This window comes from Polyodon spathula, chromosome 1 (genome assembly GCF_017654505.1).
Source record: "Polyodon spathula isolate WHYD16114869_AA chromosome 1, ASM1765450v1, whole genome shotgun sequence".
Lineage (NCBI taxonomy): Eukaryota > Metazoa > Chordata > Actinopteri > Acipenseriformes > Polyodontidae > Polyodon > Polyodon spathula.
Window position 1 is genome coordinate 90934698 of NC_054534.1, and position 15211 is coordinate 90949908.

The window sequence follows — 15211 nt, forward strand, 5'->3', positions numbered from 1 at the left end:
AAGAGGAGCTCCTTATACTGTATATTTAAGAAAAAAAAAAAATAAAAAAAAAAAAACACTAGGAGATGGTAGCAATATTCCATGTTTTCAGTTTTACTTAATATCAGATAATAAAATACCTGTTACATCTTTTTTTTAAGTTACTAAAAAAAAAAACACGCACAATGGGATTTAATATTTAATTCCAAGCTATTGTTTACTCTCTGTCGGTTTCAAGGTAACCATAGCAGGAGGTCATCCATTATTAAGCAGCATAGTGGCAGTGCTGGTAACATGCTAATCTGTTGGAATGGGTTGTAATGTTGGTTGCTGTCAATGAAGATAAGCACATATCAAGTAGTTGTTTAAAAGTGCGGCAAATTGGCAAAAAGGGCACCGGGACAATGTAAACCTTGTGTGTTTCCAATGGAGGAGGCAACAGTTAGAAGCGCAATGAAAACAGGGGCTGAAAAACCGCAGAAGAAAGTCAGGTTTCGTGTGGCTTCAGCTCACAGTGGGAGAATAATAAAGGAGGTCTTCACTGAGGAAAGACCGTCAGACTCACTTGATTCAGAATGTGCCACTAGCTCCGAGGCAGACCAGTTTAGTACACAAAGTGAAGTCAACGGGCATCATAATGGGCATCTGGGATCGGAGCTTGATGACAGTGAAAGTGATCCAGACGATTTGCTTCTGCTTGCTGGGGCATCGAAGGACAGGGTTTTTGGTACGAAACGAATCAATATATTAAGTAAAAATGGCACAGTGCGTGGTGTGAAGCACAAAGTTAGCGCGGGTCAAGCGCTTTTTAACAACCTCTCAAATGTCTGTCAGGTAAGCCTTGCAATAATTTTTCAGGTCATGGTGTTTTTATTTCCTTTTCGTTGATTTGTGTGATGTTATTTTCTGATGATATCAGGGTTTATTCAATTGATTTAAATACCACCTCTATTTTGATCATTTGAATATGACCCTTTGTTATATAAGTTCTGAAAACAGTGCAGGTGAGTCTCTTTAGAGCATTTCTGTTTAAAAAAGAAAAGATAACATAAGGCTCAAAGAAGGATTTAAACAATGTGGCATTTACATCTGCAGCCGGGAAGATCAACTGAATAGACCCCATTGAAAAATCAAATATATACTTGATTCCTGAGTGGCTCACCTCAAAAAAAGGCATGGCTGTGAGGTTTGTAAGATCAGTCATACAGTTTGGGAAGTAGAGGTTTGTCTCCCGGCTGTGCCAAGGTGATGATCTTTACTGGGTGTGCCAATTGCCTGGCGCTTAAATTCATTCAATTAATAAATAACATATTTGGAATCTACATTCGGCACGTTTCAATTACTTATTTTTGATGACTGTAATAGCTTTCACCATGCTGCTTAAAAATCTTGGGCCCTATTTTCAAAAACATGAATGACTGTTTTATGGAGTGTTATGGTTTGTATTTTGGTTATTTATATCAAGTGTCATCTGTGTAAAATAATGTTTTTAATTAGATAGATATTAACATCAGTTAGCATTTTATCCTGGCCAGTCCTTCCAAAAGTGTACCATTGTAAAAGCATAGGAAAGTGTAATAAAACATAGTAGAAATATGGTAAAGATGGGTAAGCAGTGTAGCCATTTAGCATATTAACAAACATAGCAAACCGGGGTAAACTGTAGTAAATTCATAGTATAACCATGGGAAAAGCATGTTAAAACTGAAAATACCATGCAAAACTACCTCAGTAAATGTTTATAAGAGAGGTAGCAACAGTTATAACAACTGTTTAGTCAATGCCATCGTTTTTTTTTACTGTATCTGTCATGCACTGTTCTTATTTCATGGATTTGTTCTTATTTCAGATAATGTAAAGTGTACATGTAAAACTGATGTTCAAAAAAAATATCTAAATATGGTACAATCCCTATTGAATGTTGTTTGCATTTGACAAGGATTACTAGATGCTAATATACATATAATTGCAATGCATTTAGACGTTAAGACATATTTAATACAAATCCCATATGTAATTCCCTTTAATAATGTGGTATATATTTTTCTAGCAGGTTTTTGTAGCATTTACAGTACCTTTCAGTGTAGTTAACTTTTGAACCCCTAAGCTTTCCAAGCCAATCCCCATTAGAGAATAAGTAGCTTCAAATATTATTTGAATTCCTCTTTTACCTTTTGCTAACTATTTTACAAAACAAGAACAGAATAGAACCAAGAACCACTCAGAATAATTGCAAACATCATAAAAAGGTAAAGGGAATATATATATATATATATATATATATATATATATATATATATATATATATATATATATATAAATAAAAAAAAAAAAAGTCACCAAATCAGTTGAAATGTAATTGTGTTTTTTGAAGGTTTCCCTCTGCACTACAGAAAGAAAAACATTGAGAAGTACCTAGAAGCTGCTTCAAGGATCAGCTTTGTCCCTGGGGCTCCCTTGAGTCAATGCGATCAGTTGGACTGTTAAAGATATATACCACAGTATCACAGTACAGAGACTCTTTAACCTTTAATACTGTACATAATCCGTGAGACTTCAATATAATTTTGCTTAATACATTTTTAATACAGCACATCATCTTTATTTATAATTTACGCTTTAGGTAATCATTGTGATATTGTATTGCTAAATTGCTGCACCAACCTCAAGAATGGATGTGTACATTTTTGTGCGAATATATCACAGATTGCTATTAAAATGTATATTTCTAATATTTATATTTCAAGGTTTAAGGCACTCTAAGATGTCTAACAGTTACTGTACATTTTTAGTCCATTTAAATGTGAAACTTGTTGAATCTAATAAATAGTTATATTGATAATTGCATTTGCATGACCCTTGATGTATTGTTCTTATAATTGCATGGATTTCTTTGTAGCATGATAAATCTTCAAGAATTGCCATTTTCCTAAAACAATTTCTATACAAATGTCTACTTATTCTGTAGAAATCTAAAATAATGTGTATAGCATTGTCTAAATGCTATAATACACTGTCAATGTTATTTTATAGGAATATTGATATTTGTCAGAATATTTTATTATTCAATAGCTATAAATAAGAAAGTAGATATGATTCTATTAAAATAAACATATTTCTATAGATTTTTATTGCTGACATAGTCTGTAGATTCCTTGTTTTTTAGAGATAGAATGCTACACATTTCTTTAGATTTCTATGAATATATATTTCTCCAGGATTTTTTTTTTTTTTAAAAGCGATGCAAACAATTTCTGAGAAAGGTAGACCCAATTATGATACTCAAAAGTCCATATCCAGAGCTTCCTGGACAAACATCTTATCAGGGCTGTTGAAATGGTCATATTTGCATTTTTGCTGTGGAGCTGCTATCTTCACTTGTGTCTTGGGTCTAGTCAGATTCCTAATAACTCTATGATCACCAATCAAATTGCAATGGTGCTTCCAGAGAGTTTTCCAACCTTTCATAACAATATTATAACTAGTCCACTTTTTTTCTGTAAAAGGTATTGTTTTTTTTTTGTATTACTTGTACTGCATGTTATACTTCAAATTTGGAACATGCCGATTTTCAAGGACAAAGCTATAAAAGTGAATGGCACCTTTTCGGTACTCAACCAGTTCCTGTGCTGTTGTCTACGGTACAATAAGTAATTCAATAGCAATAAGAGGTAAGAAAATAGATTTTAAACCATAACTTTTTTGTTGTCTTTCCACACATATATAGTAATATCACAGTTGAATAATGTTGTAAATTGGTTCTTTGTTTATATGGATTGGTTTCCTTGAAAACTTTAGAAAGTCAAATTAATAGTAAGAGATACATCCAAAAAGTATGGAAATTACATTTTAATGATGTCAGTTGAGAAATCATAAAATAATAATAATAATAATAATAATAATAATAATAATAATAATAATAATAATAATAATAATAATAATAATAATATATGCCTGTAGGAACTTTTAGGGTGCAGATGAGTTCAAGGTTTGTTAGAAGTGACCTACAGGGGTTGTACAAAATATAAATAAATTCATTAAAAAAAAAAATCCCTGCACTATATGCGGCACACCATTGTGTGCTGTACTTGGGCTGTACCTCACATGAATATTTTCTCAAATATGTATATAACAGCTGCATCTCCCTGTTGCAAGTCAGGTTCATTCAAGTCTAACAGACTTTGTTAGAGAACTGATAGCTATTTGTTGGCAGATGCTTCTGTGTCAAAAGAGGCAAAATGAAGCTTCATGTACAATTGATGGTTCATGAAGAACAGTCTCAAAGTCATAGACATCTTGTTAAAATATGTTTGGATTACAAACAAGAGTACCCCGGTATACTCCCTGATTATAAACACAATTTACTACAAAGGGCTCCATAATTGTATACATTTCAAACCCCAAAAGTTATGCTATCTACAGGCACTTCAAATGCACGGTAACCTTAAACTGTCTGCATCTGCAATGACATGGTTTAACCGTAGACAATAGAAGACATGCCTTTTCTATCAGCAGCATACAATGTAATGTAATGTGAACTAAAAACCACAACAATAACACAAAGAACTAATAGATAAGCTCTTTGCACCAGCACCAACATGCCAATCAAATCCCCAGGGCACTGTAAATACTGGAGCACACAATTATTAATACAACAACAAAGAAGGTAACACTTTACATTGTGTCTCTAATTACTGTGTATTACAGTAGGTACTTAGTAAATAGATGCGTACAGTACTTATACATAATTATGATGTTATTATGCATAGTTAAAATGTACTTAATGTGCAAATCTCTTCTCTGAGGGTCTGAAGGTCCCCCGTCAAGTCCAGGACATGGCAGGGACCGGCGGAGTACAGTGATTGGTGGGAGGGAGTTGGGTGTGACGGGCATAGTGGTCTGGTTGGGGGAGGAAGGAGTGTTTCAGGGGAAGAAGGGGGAGGGTTGGTAAAAAGAGAGTGACAGAGAAAGACCTACCTTGAGATATAAAAACAAATCATCTGAGACCTATCTGGTAACTCACTGTGTGTAGGAACACAGGAGCAAAGATACAAAAAATGAAGATAGGATATAGCTGCAGGATAGGATTGAGGGTTTCTAGTGGGTTTTCTTGTTTTGATGGTGTGGTTCTGGCCCAAACAGGGACCGTTAGTGTGTCACGGAGGGCATGAAAAAGCTCCATGGAGAGTTGCACTGTTCCTTTTAAGAATCTGAAAAGAAACCCAAGTTCAAATACAATGAAGCGGTCATTACCGTATATTTAAGTAAATTTAAAGCAACATTGTCTGTGTTGATATATATATATATATATATATATATATATATATATATATATATATATATATATAGAGAGAGAGAGAGAGATAGAGAGAGATAGATTTGGTTATCAAATAAACAAAAAAAAGCCTTGCCCCAAGTGTAAAATAAAGTAAGTGTAATTCTCTGACAGCACAGAGACAATCTGTGTTTTCCGCAGCAAACTGATTCCTTGGGTCCCTGTTCATAATGAGAAAGTTTAACTGAGTTCATCCTTTCAATATGTTTCATTGGCCTAGCAGCAGTATGGGTAAAAATAGACTGCTGCGAGACATGTTCCAGGAGGAAGTGTTACAGCGTTTCCATAGATCAGGCCATAGAATGGGCAAACTATTTAAAGTAAAGCCTTCTAAATAAGTGTTTATAATCGTGGCATCATACAGTCTCAGCAGTCCAATCAGTCTTAGCACTAGTATCAGCAATCTTACCAGTCCCAGCAGTAGCAGCACCAGTGTCGATAGTGTCATAACCAGTCTTATCAGTCAAAGCAGTGTCAGCACCAGTCTTACCAGTCCCAACAGTAGCAGCACCTGTCTTACCAGTCCCAGCAGTAGCAGCAACAATCCCAGCAGTGTCAGCACCAGTCTTACCATTTCCAATTGTAGCATCAGTGTCACCAGTCTCAGCATTAACTTCAGTAGCAGTGAACCAAACGCATGTCTCAATGAAGGTATAAACTCATCTTCTAATCATATTTATACGTTCTAACTTCTATTTTTGTTGTCCTTGTCCACACATTTCTAACATTGTTGGTGGGGGGTGGGGTGGGGTGGGGGGTGGTTACACAAAAATTAGATTTTTGCCTTAGTAAAAACATATTCCTAGCTACGCCCCTGAATAGGTGGATGGCTTCTTTGCAATGAATAATGTCTTTAAATCTTCAGCACTTTAATATAGGAGAGCCTTCATCTCTTTGGTATTCTAGAATTACTGCAAAGACTTAAATGGGGAAACACACATTGAAAGATACTGTAAATTGGAGGCATATGCACCTTATTATAAAAAATAAAGTCACAAATATTGTACTGATGTTATTGAAAAAAACCCCAGATGCGCCAAGTAGTTTATATATACCGAGCATCAAAAGAAACTTATCACTATCTTAACATATATATTTTCGAAAAAAATAAGGTATATAAATGATGGGCATTGACGAAATGTTTTTGGTTTCTGTTAAATCACACGATCATTCACCCTTGACCATGACACTCTTGAGTGACTATGACTGAAGCATATGCACTTAATCACCTAATTAGCGAGACAGTTAATTGATCACTGGATATGGAGTGATTTCAGCTGTTGAATTGCAAGCTTAAATAAAAGCAATAAAGAAAATCACAGAAAAAAAAACAATATACCACGTCTGTCAAGACAGCAACGCCTTTGCAATTGGCATGTTGGAGTCTGGACTTGGGCAGCATATTGTGGCTCGCAGTCTTGGGTGCTCATAGGTAGCAATTAAAAACCCGGTGATACAGTATAACCAGACACACTTTGTCAATGACAGGCCACGAACTGGGAGACCAAGAGTCACAACACCTGCCCAAGAGCAACAGATCATTTTGCAGCATCTTCGTAACGTTAATTGTTAATCAGCACGGCTCCTGCTCTAAAAGAGAGTTTGTCATTTTTCGATCACATCTAGTGAATTTTATCCAAATATAAGTTCTAAGTTTCTTTTGATGCTCAGTAATATATATATATATATATATATATATATATATATATATATATATATATATATATATATATATATATATATATATATATATCTTCTTGGGCATTGCATCTGGGGGTTGTTTCACAATACAGATATGTATTTTTTTAAAGTTATGAATGGTATGATATTAATAATATTTTTGTGTTTCTTTGCAGCCAACATTGCTGCTGGAATTTGGAAGAATAGTAATCTATACTACGAGTTTCCGGGTAGTGAGAACAACCTTTGAAAGATGTGAACTAGTGAGAAAGATATTTCAGAACCACAGAGTTAAATTTGCAGAGAAAAACATTGCGCTAAACATTGACTATGGGAAAGAGCTGGAGGAGAGGTGTAAGAGGGTGGCTGAATCCCCTTCGCTTCCTGTGGTTTTCATTGATGGACATTATCTTGGGGTAAGAACATTATTTCCACAGTGATGTCTGCATTAAACAGTACAGTACATTGTATTTTCACTGTCTTCACTTACTGTTCTGTCTCCTCAACAGTAACAAATGCAACCCACTCCAAACCCACTTGCAGTTTATTCTAACTAATTGCTAAATAGTAGTGGCAACCAGTGCTGAGGATGTTGCTTTTACAAAGTAATCAGTTATAGTTACAAGTTTGGTCAGGCTGAAATATTTTCTGAAGATCCAACTATTGAATCCACTCGTTCCCTCCTGTCACAATTCTGAGCAAGAATATATAAAAAAGTGTTCATGTGACATATAAGGTTTGACTTACTCTGATTTCCGATTTCCATGCTGTGCATTAGGCAGTTTATTATTTCAATTGCAATGTTACACAGGCATGCAGCAACACATCTGTGTTGTATTATATTGTGCCGTATTTGATAAAGTGATTATTTTCAGAGGATTTACAAGGGACTCGTATTTGAGAGAGTGTAGGGACTCAGAAATGTTACATTTCTTCTGTTAGGGGAATTCTATCAGTAGGATTTTAACTATGAGTGCTGGATCCAGTGGAGCCTGCTGACTGTAGCCAGTGCCTTTGTTCCACACATTTTATAAGCACTAAACAATACAAATAATTAAGAATGACTTGAGGACAACACTAAAGTAAAAAACAAAACAACAGTCTTTAAAAAAAGTGAGTATTCCTGTGTTTCCCTCTACTGCATAAACTGTATTTGCAAACCTTTGCTAATATAAGTGTAAATTATTTACAAATGCACAGAACATCACAAAATACTGTTATCTGCATTAAAATATATTAATATGAACTCAGAATGATGTGAAAAAGTTGTATTTATTTGTATTTGCTAACAGGGTGCAGAAAAAATATTGGCAATGAATGAATCGGGAGATCTGCAGGATCTTTTAACCAAAATTGAGGTAAATGTTGCATTTTTAATTCAATTATAGTCAAGGGTGTTCTTTGAAATGAATTAGTGGTTGATCTGCAGGATTCAGAGTTGGAAGGTGGGCAGTGTAAAAACATGTTTCAGATAAATAGAATCAGGCCAAAAGCCTGGTAAATCTATATCCTGCTGTCTTATTGGATTGTGGGAACTATAAACAGTACAGATATTAGATATTTTTGTTGTAAGTCCAATGTGCATAAAAGAAGTCAGACCGACAGTGATTGAAGCTAATGGTTTAAACATTGACCTGCTATCATAAAAGCTTGTTACGCTGCTCACCTCAACCTAGACTTAAATGTTTCCCTCCTCAAGCTCACTGCCTGTTTCTTCTGCCCTGTGGTTAAACAGAGAGCTCTCTAGTGCTGCCAATACAGCACCAAAATTCATCAGAAACAAATGCTTTTATTCCAAACTGTGTGACCTACACAGCATTTTAATGTACCCTAGCCACCATGTTTTCTTAAGTTTTTTATTGTGAACTATAGAGACCTACTGTATAATTCTGTGCAGCAGAGTTGTCTTTGGACAGGTTTTTACTGAGCATTTATGTCAGAGCTGCCCATTGCCCTCAGCACCGCCCTCAGCACCCCATGCTTCAGTGCCCTCAATACCCCAGAGCCTCAGTGCCTTGGTGCTTCTGAACCCTCGGTGCTTGGACACTCCATGCTTCAGTGCCCTTGGTGCCCTCAGTCCTGCCTACTGAGGCAATAAGTAGTCACTTTGCGAAGATCACTTTCTATTTTGCTTCTCACAATGAGGTAGGTAAGGTAGGTATACTAACTTCACTAGCTGCTGTGATTGAGTCTGTGTGAAAGAGCTCTCATTATAAGTTTTCTGGTAATTCCCCTGCAAGTTACTGCTGGAGATTGGCTTGCCACTTCCCTTCTGAAGAGCTATAAATGCTGTGCAACTGCACGCCGTTTAAACATTTTTTCTTTTCAACAGCCTACATCGCCTGCCGACTGTGGCCACTGTTGACTCGGCTGGCCCACGGGGTGTGTGTGGCCCCCCAAAAAAAAAAAAAAAAAAAAAAAAAAAAAAATTATATATATATATATATATATATATATATATATATATATATATATATATATATATATATAAATCCTACCTTTCAGTCGCCTATGGATGTGAGTGTGTGCTTTGCAGTTTAAAACACCAAAAAAACCAAATGTGTGCTTCATCCACTGGGCCTGGTTCTACTAGCCCCACTGCCACGTACACCCTACAGATACATCGACCCACTTCTTAATGTCTGAAGGCTGTGCTCCACTCCACTGTAAGCTACGCAGTGCCCCAGTTGTGTGATTGCACATGGTCCAGACTAGACACCAAGCCCAGTACCCTCAGTGCTTTGTGCTCTCAGTGCCCTCGGTGCTTCGGCGCCCTCAGTGTTTCGGTACCCCAGAGTCTCGGTGCTTAAATGTTCCCTCCATTGGTGCCCTCTTTGTCTTGGTGCTTCTGCGCCCTCGATGCCGCAGAGCCTTGGTGCCTTGGTGCTTTGGAATCCTTGGTGTTTGGACACTCCATGCTTCAGTGCCCTTGGTGCCCCAGAACCTCAGTGCCTTGGTGCTTCGGAACCCTCGGTGCATGGGTGCTCCATGCGTGCTGCTTGCTTCAGTGCCCTCAGTGCTTTGGAACCTTCGGTGATTGGACGCTCCATGCTTCTGTTCCTTCGGTGCCTCCAACCCTCTGTGCTTGGACACCCCATGCTTCAATGCCCTCAATGCCCCAGAGCCTCAATGCCTTGGTGCTTCTGAATCCTCGGTGCTTGGACACTCCATGCTTCAGTGCCCTCGGTGCCTCAGGGCTTCAGTGCATTGGTGCTTAGGCTCCCTTACTACTCAGACGCTCCGCATTGGTGCTTAGCCTCGGCACGTCTACATGTCGAAATTTCACACTTGCACGTCCTGTGGAGGGTGCTTCCCCCACAGGACAAACACCATCTCTGTGTCCGGTGCTTGAGTATGCAGCACACCTCCTCCGTTGCAAGGGACAAGACTTTCTATACAATCTGTGCAGCATCCCAGCCACGGACCCTGCTCAGGAGGCTTGCAGAGTTCACTGGTACGGCTTCCTCAGCTAGTTCAGCTGAGTCCTCTGCAGCGTTAGGAGCCCAATCCCCCCCCTCCTCCATCTGCCTTTGAGCCCTTCCCAGAGCATACCCTGCATGCAGGCTCCAGCCCATCAAGCTTGCAGCATTTCCCAGCATTTCCTTCCAGTGCTCCAGAGGAGACATGTCCTTGTCCGCATTGACAACATGTCTGTAGTAGCGTATGTCAATTGCCAGGGAAGACTTCGATCCTCAGGGTTGCACCGGGGCAAACAGGAACCTATTATCCCTCTGGGCTGTTTTTCTCCCTGGAGTGATGAATTGGGCAGCAGACCTCCTCTCGAGGGAGGGGCCTCACCCATCAGAATAGTGACTCCAGCCTCAGGTGGTAGAATGCATTTGGCAATGTTTTGGGAAGGCCAGAGTTGATCTCTTTCTCACGGTAGAGACGACTCACCACCCACTATGGTTCTCACTGCACTGCTAGCCCACGAGTGGCCCAGGACACTCTTGTACGTACTCGTGCCAATACTGCTCCCGGCATTCCTAGAGAAGGTCCGGAGAGAGAAAGCGACAGTTCTTCTTGTGGTTCCCAGATTGCCCAGGAGAATCCTGGTTTTCAAACCTTTGTCAGCTGCTACAAGGCCAGCCCTGGGAGATCCCACTACACATGGATCTCCTCAGTCAGACGAGAGGCATTCTCTGGCACTCAGAACCAGACAGACAACAACTGTGGGTCTGGCTCCTGAACGGGAGTGTCTGTCCGCCCTGTCCCCTCTCAGACCTAGTTGTCTGTACACTGCAGAATGCTAGGGCCCCCTCCACAAGGTTGTTGTACGCCTATGAGTGGAGGTATTTTCAAAATTGGTGGCTAAAGGTCATGACCCCATCTATTGCCCCATAGCAGTCATTTTACAATTTCTGCAAGATCTGCTAGAGGAGGCTAGATCCCCCTCTACGCTGAAAGTGTACTAGCAGCCATATCTGCATGCCATGTCCCCATTGACTCAGTGTCCCTAGGCGCTAATTTCCTGGTAATATGTTTTCTGAATGGCGCTCTGTGGTTACGTCTTCCTAGAAAGGACGCCCTGCCTGAGTGATCTCTAGACTATACATTCCATAGAGGTGAAATATCTGTCTATGAAGCCAACATTTTTGTTAGCCATCACCTCCGCTAAGTGGATTAGTGAGCTACAGGCTTTGTCAGTGAACAGTGCCTGTATGTGTATTTGGGATGATGGAAACAGTTTGGTTAGGCACAAACCCTGCTTTCCTTCGTAAGGTGGTTACGGCTTTCTACTTAAACCAATCAGTGGAATTAGTGGATTTCCAGCCCCCTCCTTTTTCTTCGGAGGAGGATCAGAGATTAAATTCCCTCCGCCTGGTTTGGGCATTGAGAGGTTATGTGGATAGGACAAGAGCTCTGCGTCAATCTGACTCCCCGGAGGGGCCTATTGGCAGCTATGACATAAAATGTTCAGTAAATACCTGACCTGTGGCAGGCATATCCCAAAAGTATTGTTGTTGGTTGTCTTTTCTTTCAGGGAATCGGGGTTACATTATATTTAGACTAAATGCAGTGTTTAATGTAACAACAGTATTTTAATAGCTTTCTGTGTCTATTTGCAATGATCAAATATTAAGTGACAGCCTTTGGTTTGAAATATTTCATATCTGAACCTTTAAAAAACCCTCTGCACATGCAGTTTCCTACTTGATAGATATGTCAGCGTGTTGACAAGCAAGAAAAGACCATACCTCTTAAAAATGTATTTCTTTTAATTTCTTAATAATATTAAGATTTATTACAGAGCAGGCCCATCACTATGATTACAAAGCTAATAGTATACATACAGTATACTTATCAAATGCATTCTCGATGAATTGTAACATTTAACTGTACCCATACTCATTTATATGAAACCTTTTCTCACATCTTATTCTAACCGTACATCACAAGAGGATACATTTAATATATACATTTCATATAAATGTCACCAATATTTAAAATATAGTTCCGTTTCTATGTATTAGTTCCATTGTAAGGTATGCACCCAAACCGCTATAGACACTATAGTGTATTAATGATTTGCTTAATGTAATTGCCTTTTACCTGCGGGAGCTGTTTAGGAACTGAAAGTACAATAAATCACCTTCATTAGACAAATCTGCAGTTGTCATGAAATTGGGATGCCTAGACTTGTAAGCACTGCCCCCTGCAGTCTGAAGTCATTAGCCGTGGTGTCAAAGCTTTTTCAGTAGCATGTGAAATTAGGAAAGTACAAAAGATCATCAATATACATTACTAAACATTATGAAATATTAACAAGCATCAATTATAAATGACATTTTGTCAATTATATAATGGATATATTTAGTAATGTGTGGTAGTACACACTATTAAGGACATGGCATTCACAATTTAATGTTAAAAACTGCCGTGTTACCTTTTATTTTGTCAGATAATGTAAGGGTAATACTATCAAAGTTAAGGTGCGCTTTTATACAACGTTTGGAGTAAAAATAATTTAAAAGTAAAAGTAATGGTGTAATGATGTAATGGTCATTACAATGTGTATAATACACACAGAGGTTACTCAGGTTGGCTCTATTTTTGAGACATTCCCTCAGATTTTACAGCCTTGTTGGTTCCCCTTTGTCCAGCCTACTGTCAGACACCATGACAGGCTTGTTGCCTTGACTGCAGATTGCATTTGGTTGGAAGCAGACTGCCCATTCGTTGCACAGTCAGTTAGTCAGTGAAATATATTATTATTTGAATCACTTTTTGACCCTTGCTTTTCATTTTGCGTGCTTTCAGTTTTAATAACTACATTTCTGGCATCTTCCTTAAAAGTGAAAATACCATTGAAACTAAGAATATGAAAGATTTAAATCAATATTGATTGTGCTCTGAGCCAGTGGAACATACAGTATTTGATAGATACAAAGAATCATAATGTTCTGAAAAGTAGCATGGCATGTCATACTGCATATAGAATAAATACGGATAAGCTTCAAGCAGTTATGAATCACTGCACTTTTATATTTTAAAATCCCTTTTCCTATACTTTAACAGGCAACCATTTTAGTATTAGTATTATTCAAGATAAATACAGTAGACTTTTTCCCTAATCAAATCAAATCCTGTTCAAATGAATAAATTGTACTGATTATAATCTGTGCCTTATTAAAAAGCCTTATCTAGTTTTGATTCTTATATTTCTTCAAAAACACTTTGAATAAAAAATACTCACAAGGTAAAAGTTCTATATACTTGTTGTACTGTATATATATATATATATATATATATATTATATATATATTATATATATATATATATATATATATATATACCAAAAAGTTTCTATGGTTTCTATAGCTTTTACCAGCATGCATTTCGTTGCAATTGCATCGTTTGAATTATAGGTCAGCTCAGAAATACTGTGGGACTATATTGTATTTTTATGTGAACAGTTTAGCTGTACCACTACATTATATTATACACTTTTTAAAATATGAACAGTACAGTATATAGAGATAATTTAGTATCCATGCAGGATGTATTGATTGATTTGCTTTTTTTCCCCAGAAAGTACAACATCCTCATGAGTGCACCTCTTGCGGGGGGTTTGCTTTTGTTCCTTGTTCAGTGTGCCATGGGAGCAAGATGTCAGTGTTCCGAAACTGCTTCACAGACTCTTTCAAAGCTCTGAAATGCACTTCATGCAATGAGAACGGTCTGCAGCCTTGCAAGAGCTGCACCCACTGACAGCCAGCGCTCAGATCTCAGTCACTAGGTAGCACATGAGTTTCATACATATTTGTATTTTCACTTGTCCATGTGTGAACTTTAAATAAATATTATTTGTAAGATACTATGGATTTAAATTTATTTTGATGTATTATTCTTTTACATTAGTTATTACTTTTAACCTAGTTATTAACCTGACACATTGTCCCTAGTGGATGTAAACCATATTTGCCTCAAATACCAAACGTTGTATTTGGTAGGTGTGCCTGTGGTGTCCGTTACTCCTTATTGAGATTCAACTCTCTCTGGGCTCCTAAGACATGCCACCTCAGCTGTATAATAAACCCAGTACTTCTTTTGCCATGATAGAATTAAGTGTTTTTTTTATTTATTTATTTTTATTATTATTTATTTTTTTATTTATTTATTTATTTTTAGCATTTTTGGATTTTTTTTTCTGTACTCTAGTGTGGTGTGGGTTGGGAAGCTTTGTTGATCCAAGATGCCCCCCCACAAGACATCGTCCTTGTGCCTGCATAATCCTTACCAGGAGGTTCTCAAAAACCTTCTTTGATGAACTCAAACTGTGAAAGATAAAAACACGCAGTGAATATGTCAAAGAAAATATACCTCAGAAACTAACAGTTTTTATAATGAAGTAAGTGCATGTGCCCTATCTATCAGTGTGCACATAAAAACAAAACAAAAAAAAATAATGTTGTGGTGCCTGAGATAGAGTATATCCTATTAATCTTGAGGGGGAAAAAAACATCACCTTGATTCATATTTAATTTTAGACAGTGCCGTGAATTTATGGAACTAATGCAAATTTTGGTCATGCAGATTAAGGACCTCAAAAAGCACTCGACAGGAAACATTAATGTTCTAAATAATTTAAATTGCCAAAGAATTTAGATAGATCAGTTTACTTTCAATTATTTAGGACACATAACTAAGAACTGAACCCATCCTATCACTTACAATGGGTAGGAGTCCAAAGAGCAGTAAGTTCCTCTGGAACCA

At 37.6% G+C, this 15211-nt stretch overlaps 1 protein-coding gene across 1 annotated transcript; it reads left to right on the forward strand.

Moving 5' to 3' along the window:
• The first annotated feature begins 432 nt into the window (after positions 1-432).
• grxcr1a (glutaredoxin and cysteine rich domain containing 1 a) lies at positions 433-14206 on the forward strand. The gene is made up of 5 exons (XM_041270413.1): positions 433-813; positions 2030-2032; positions 7171-7410; positions 8287-8352; positions 14027-14206. The coding sequence occupies exons 1-5, from the start codon at positions 433-435 to the stop codon at positions 14204-14206; spliced, it is 870 nt and encodes a 289-aa protein (XP_041126347.1).
• The last annotated feature ends 1005 nt before the right edge of the window (positions 14207-15211 follow it).

Coding starts and splice junctions, on each gene's coding strand:
- grxcr1a (XM_041270413.1), top strand. CDS start 433: ATGAAAACAGGGGCTGAAAAACCGCAGAAGAAAGTCAGGTTTCGTGTG. Junction 7,411..8,286: donor TTGATGGACATTATCTTGGG/GTAAGAACATTA, acceptor ATTTGCTAACAG/GGTGCAGAAAAAATATTGGC. Junction 8,353..14,026: donor ATCTTTTAACCAAAATTGAG/GTAAATGTTGCA, acceptor TTTTTTCCCCAG/AAAGTACAACATCCTCATGA.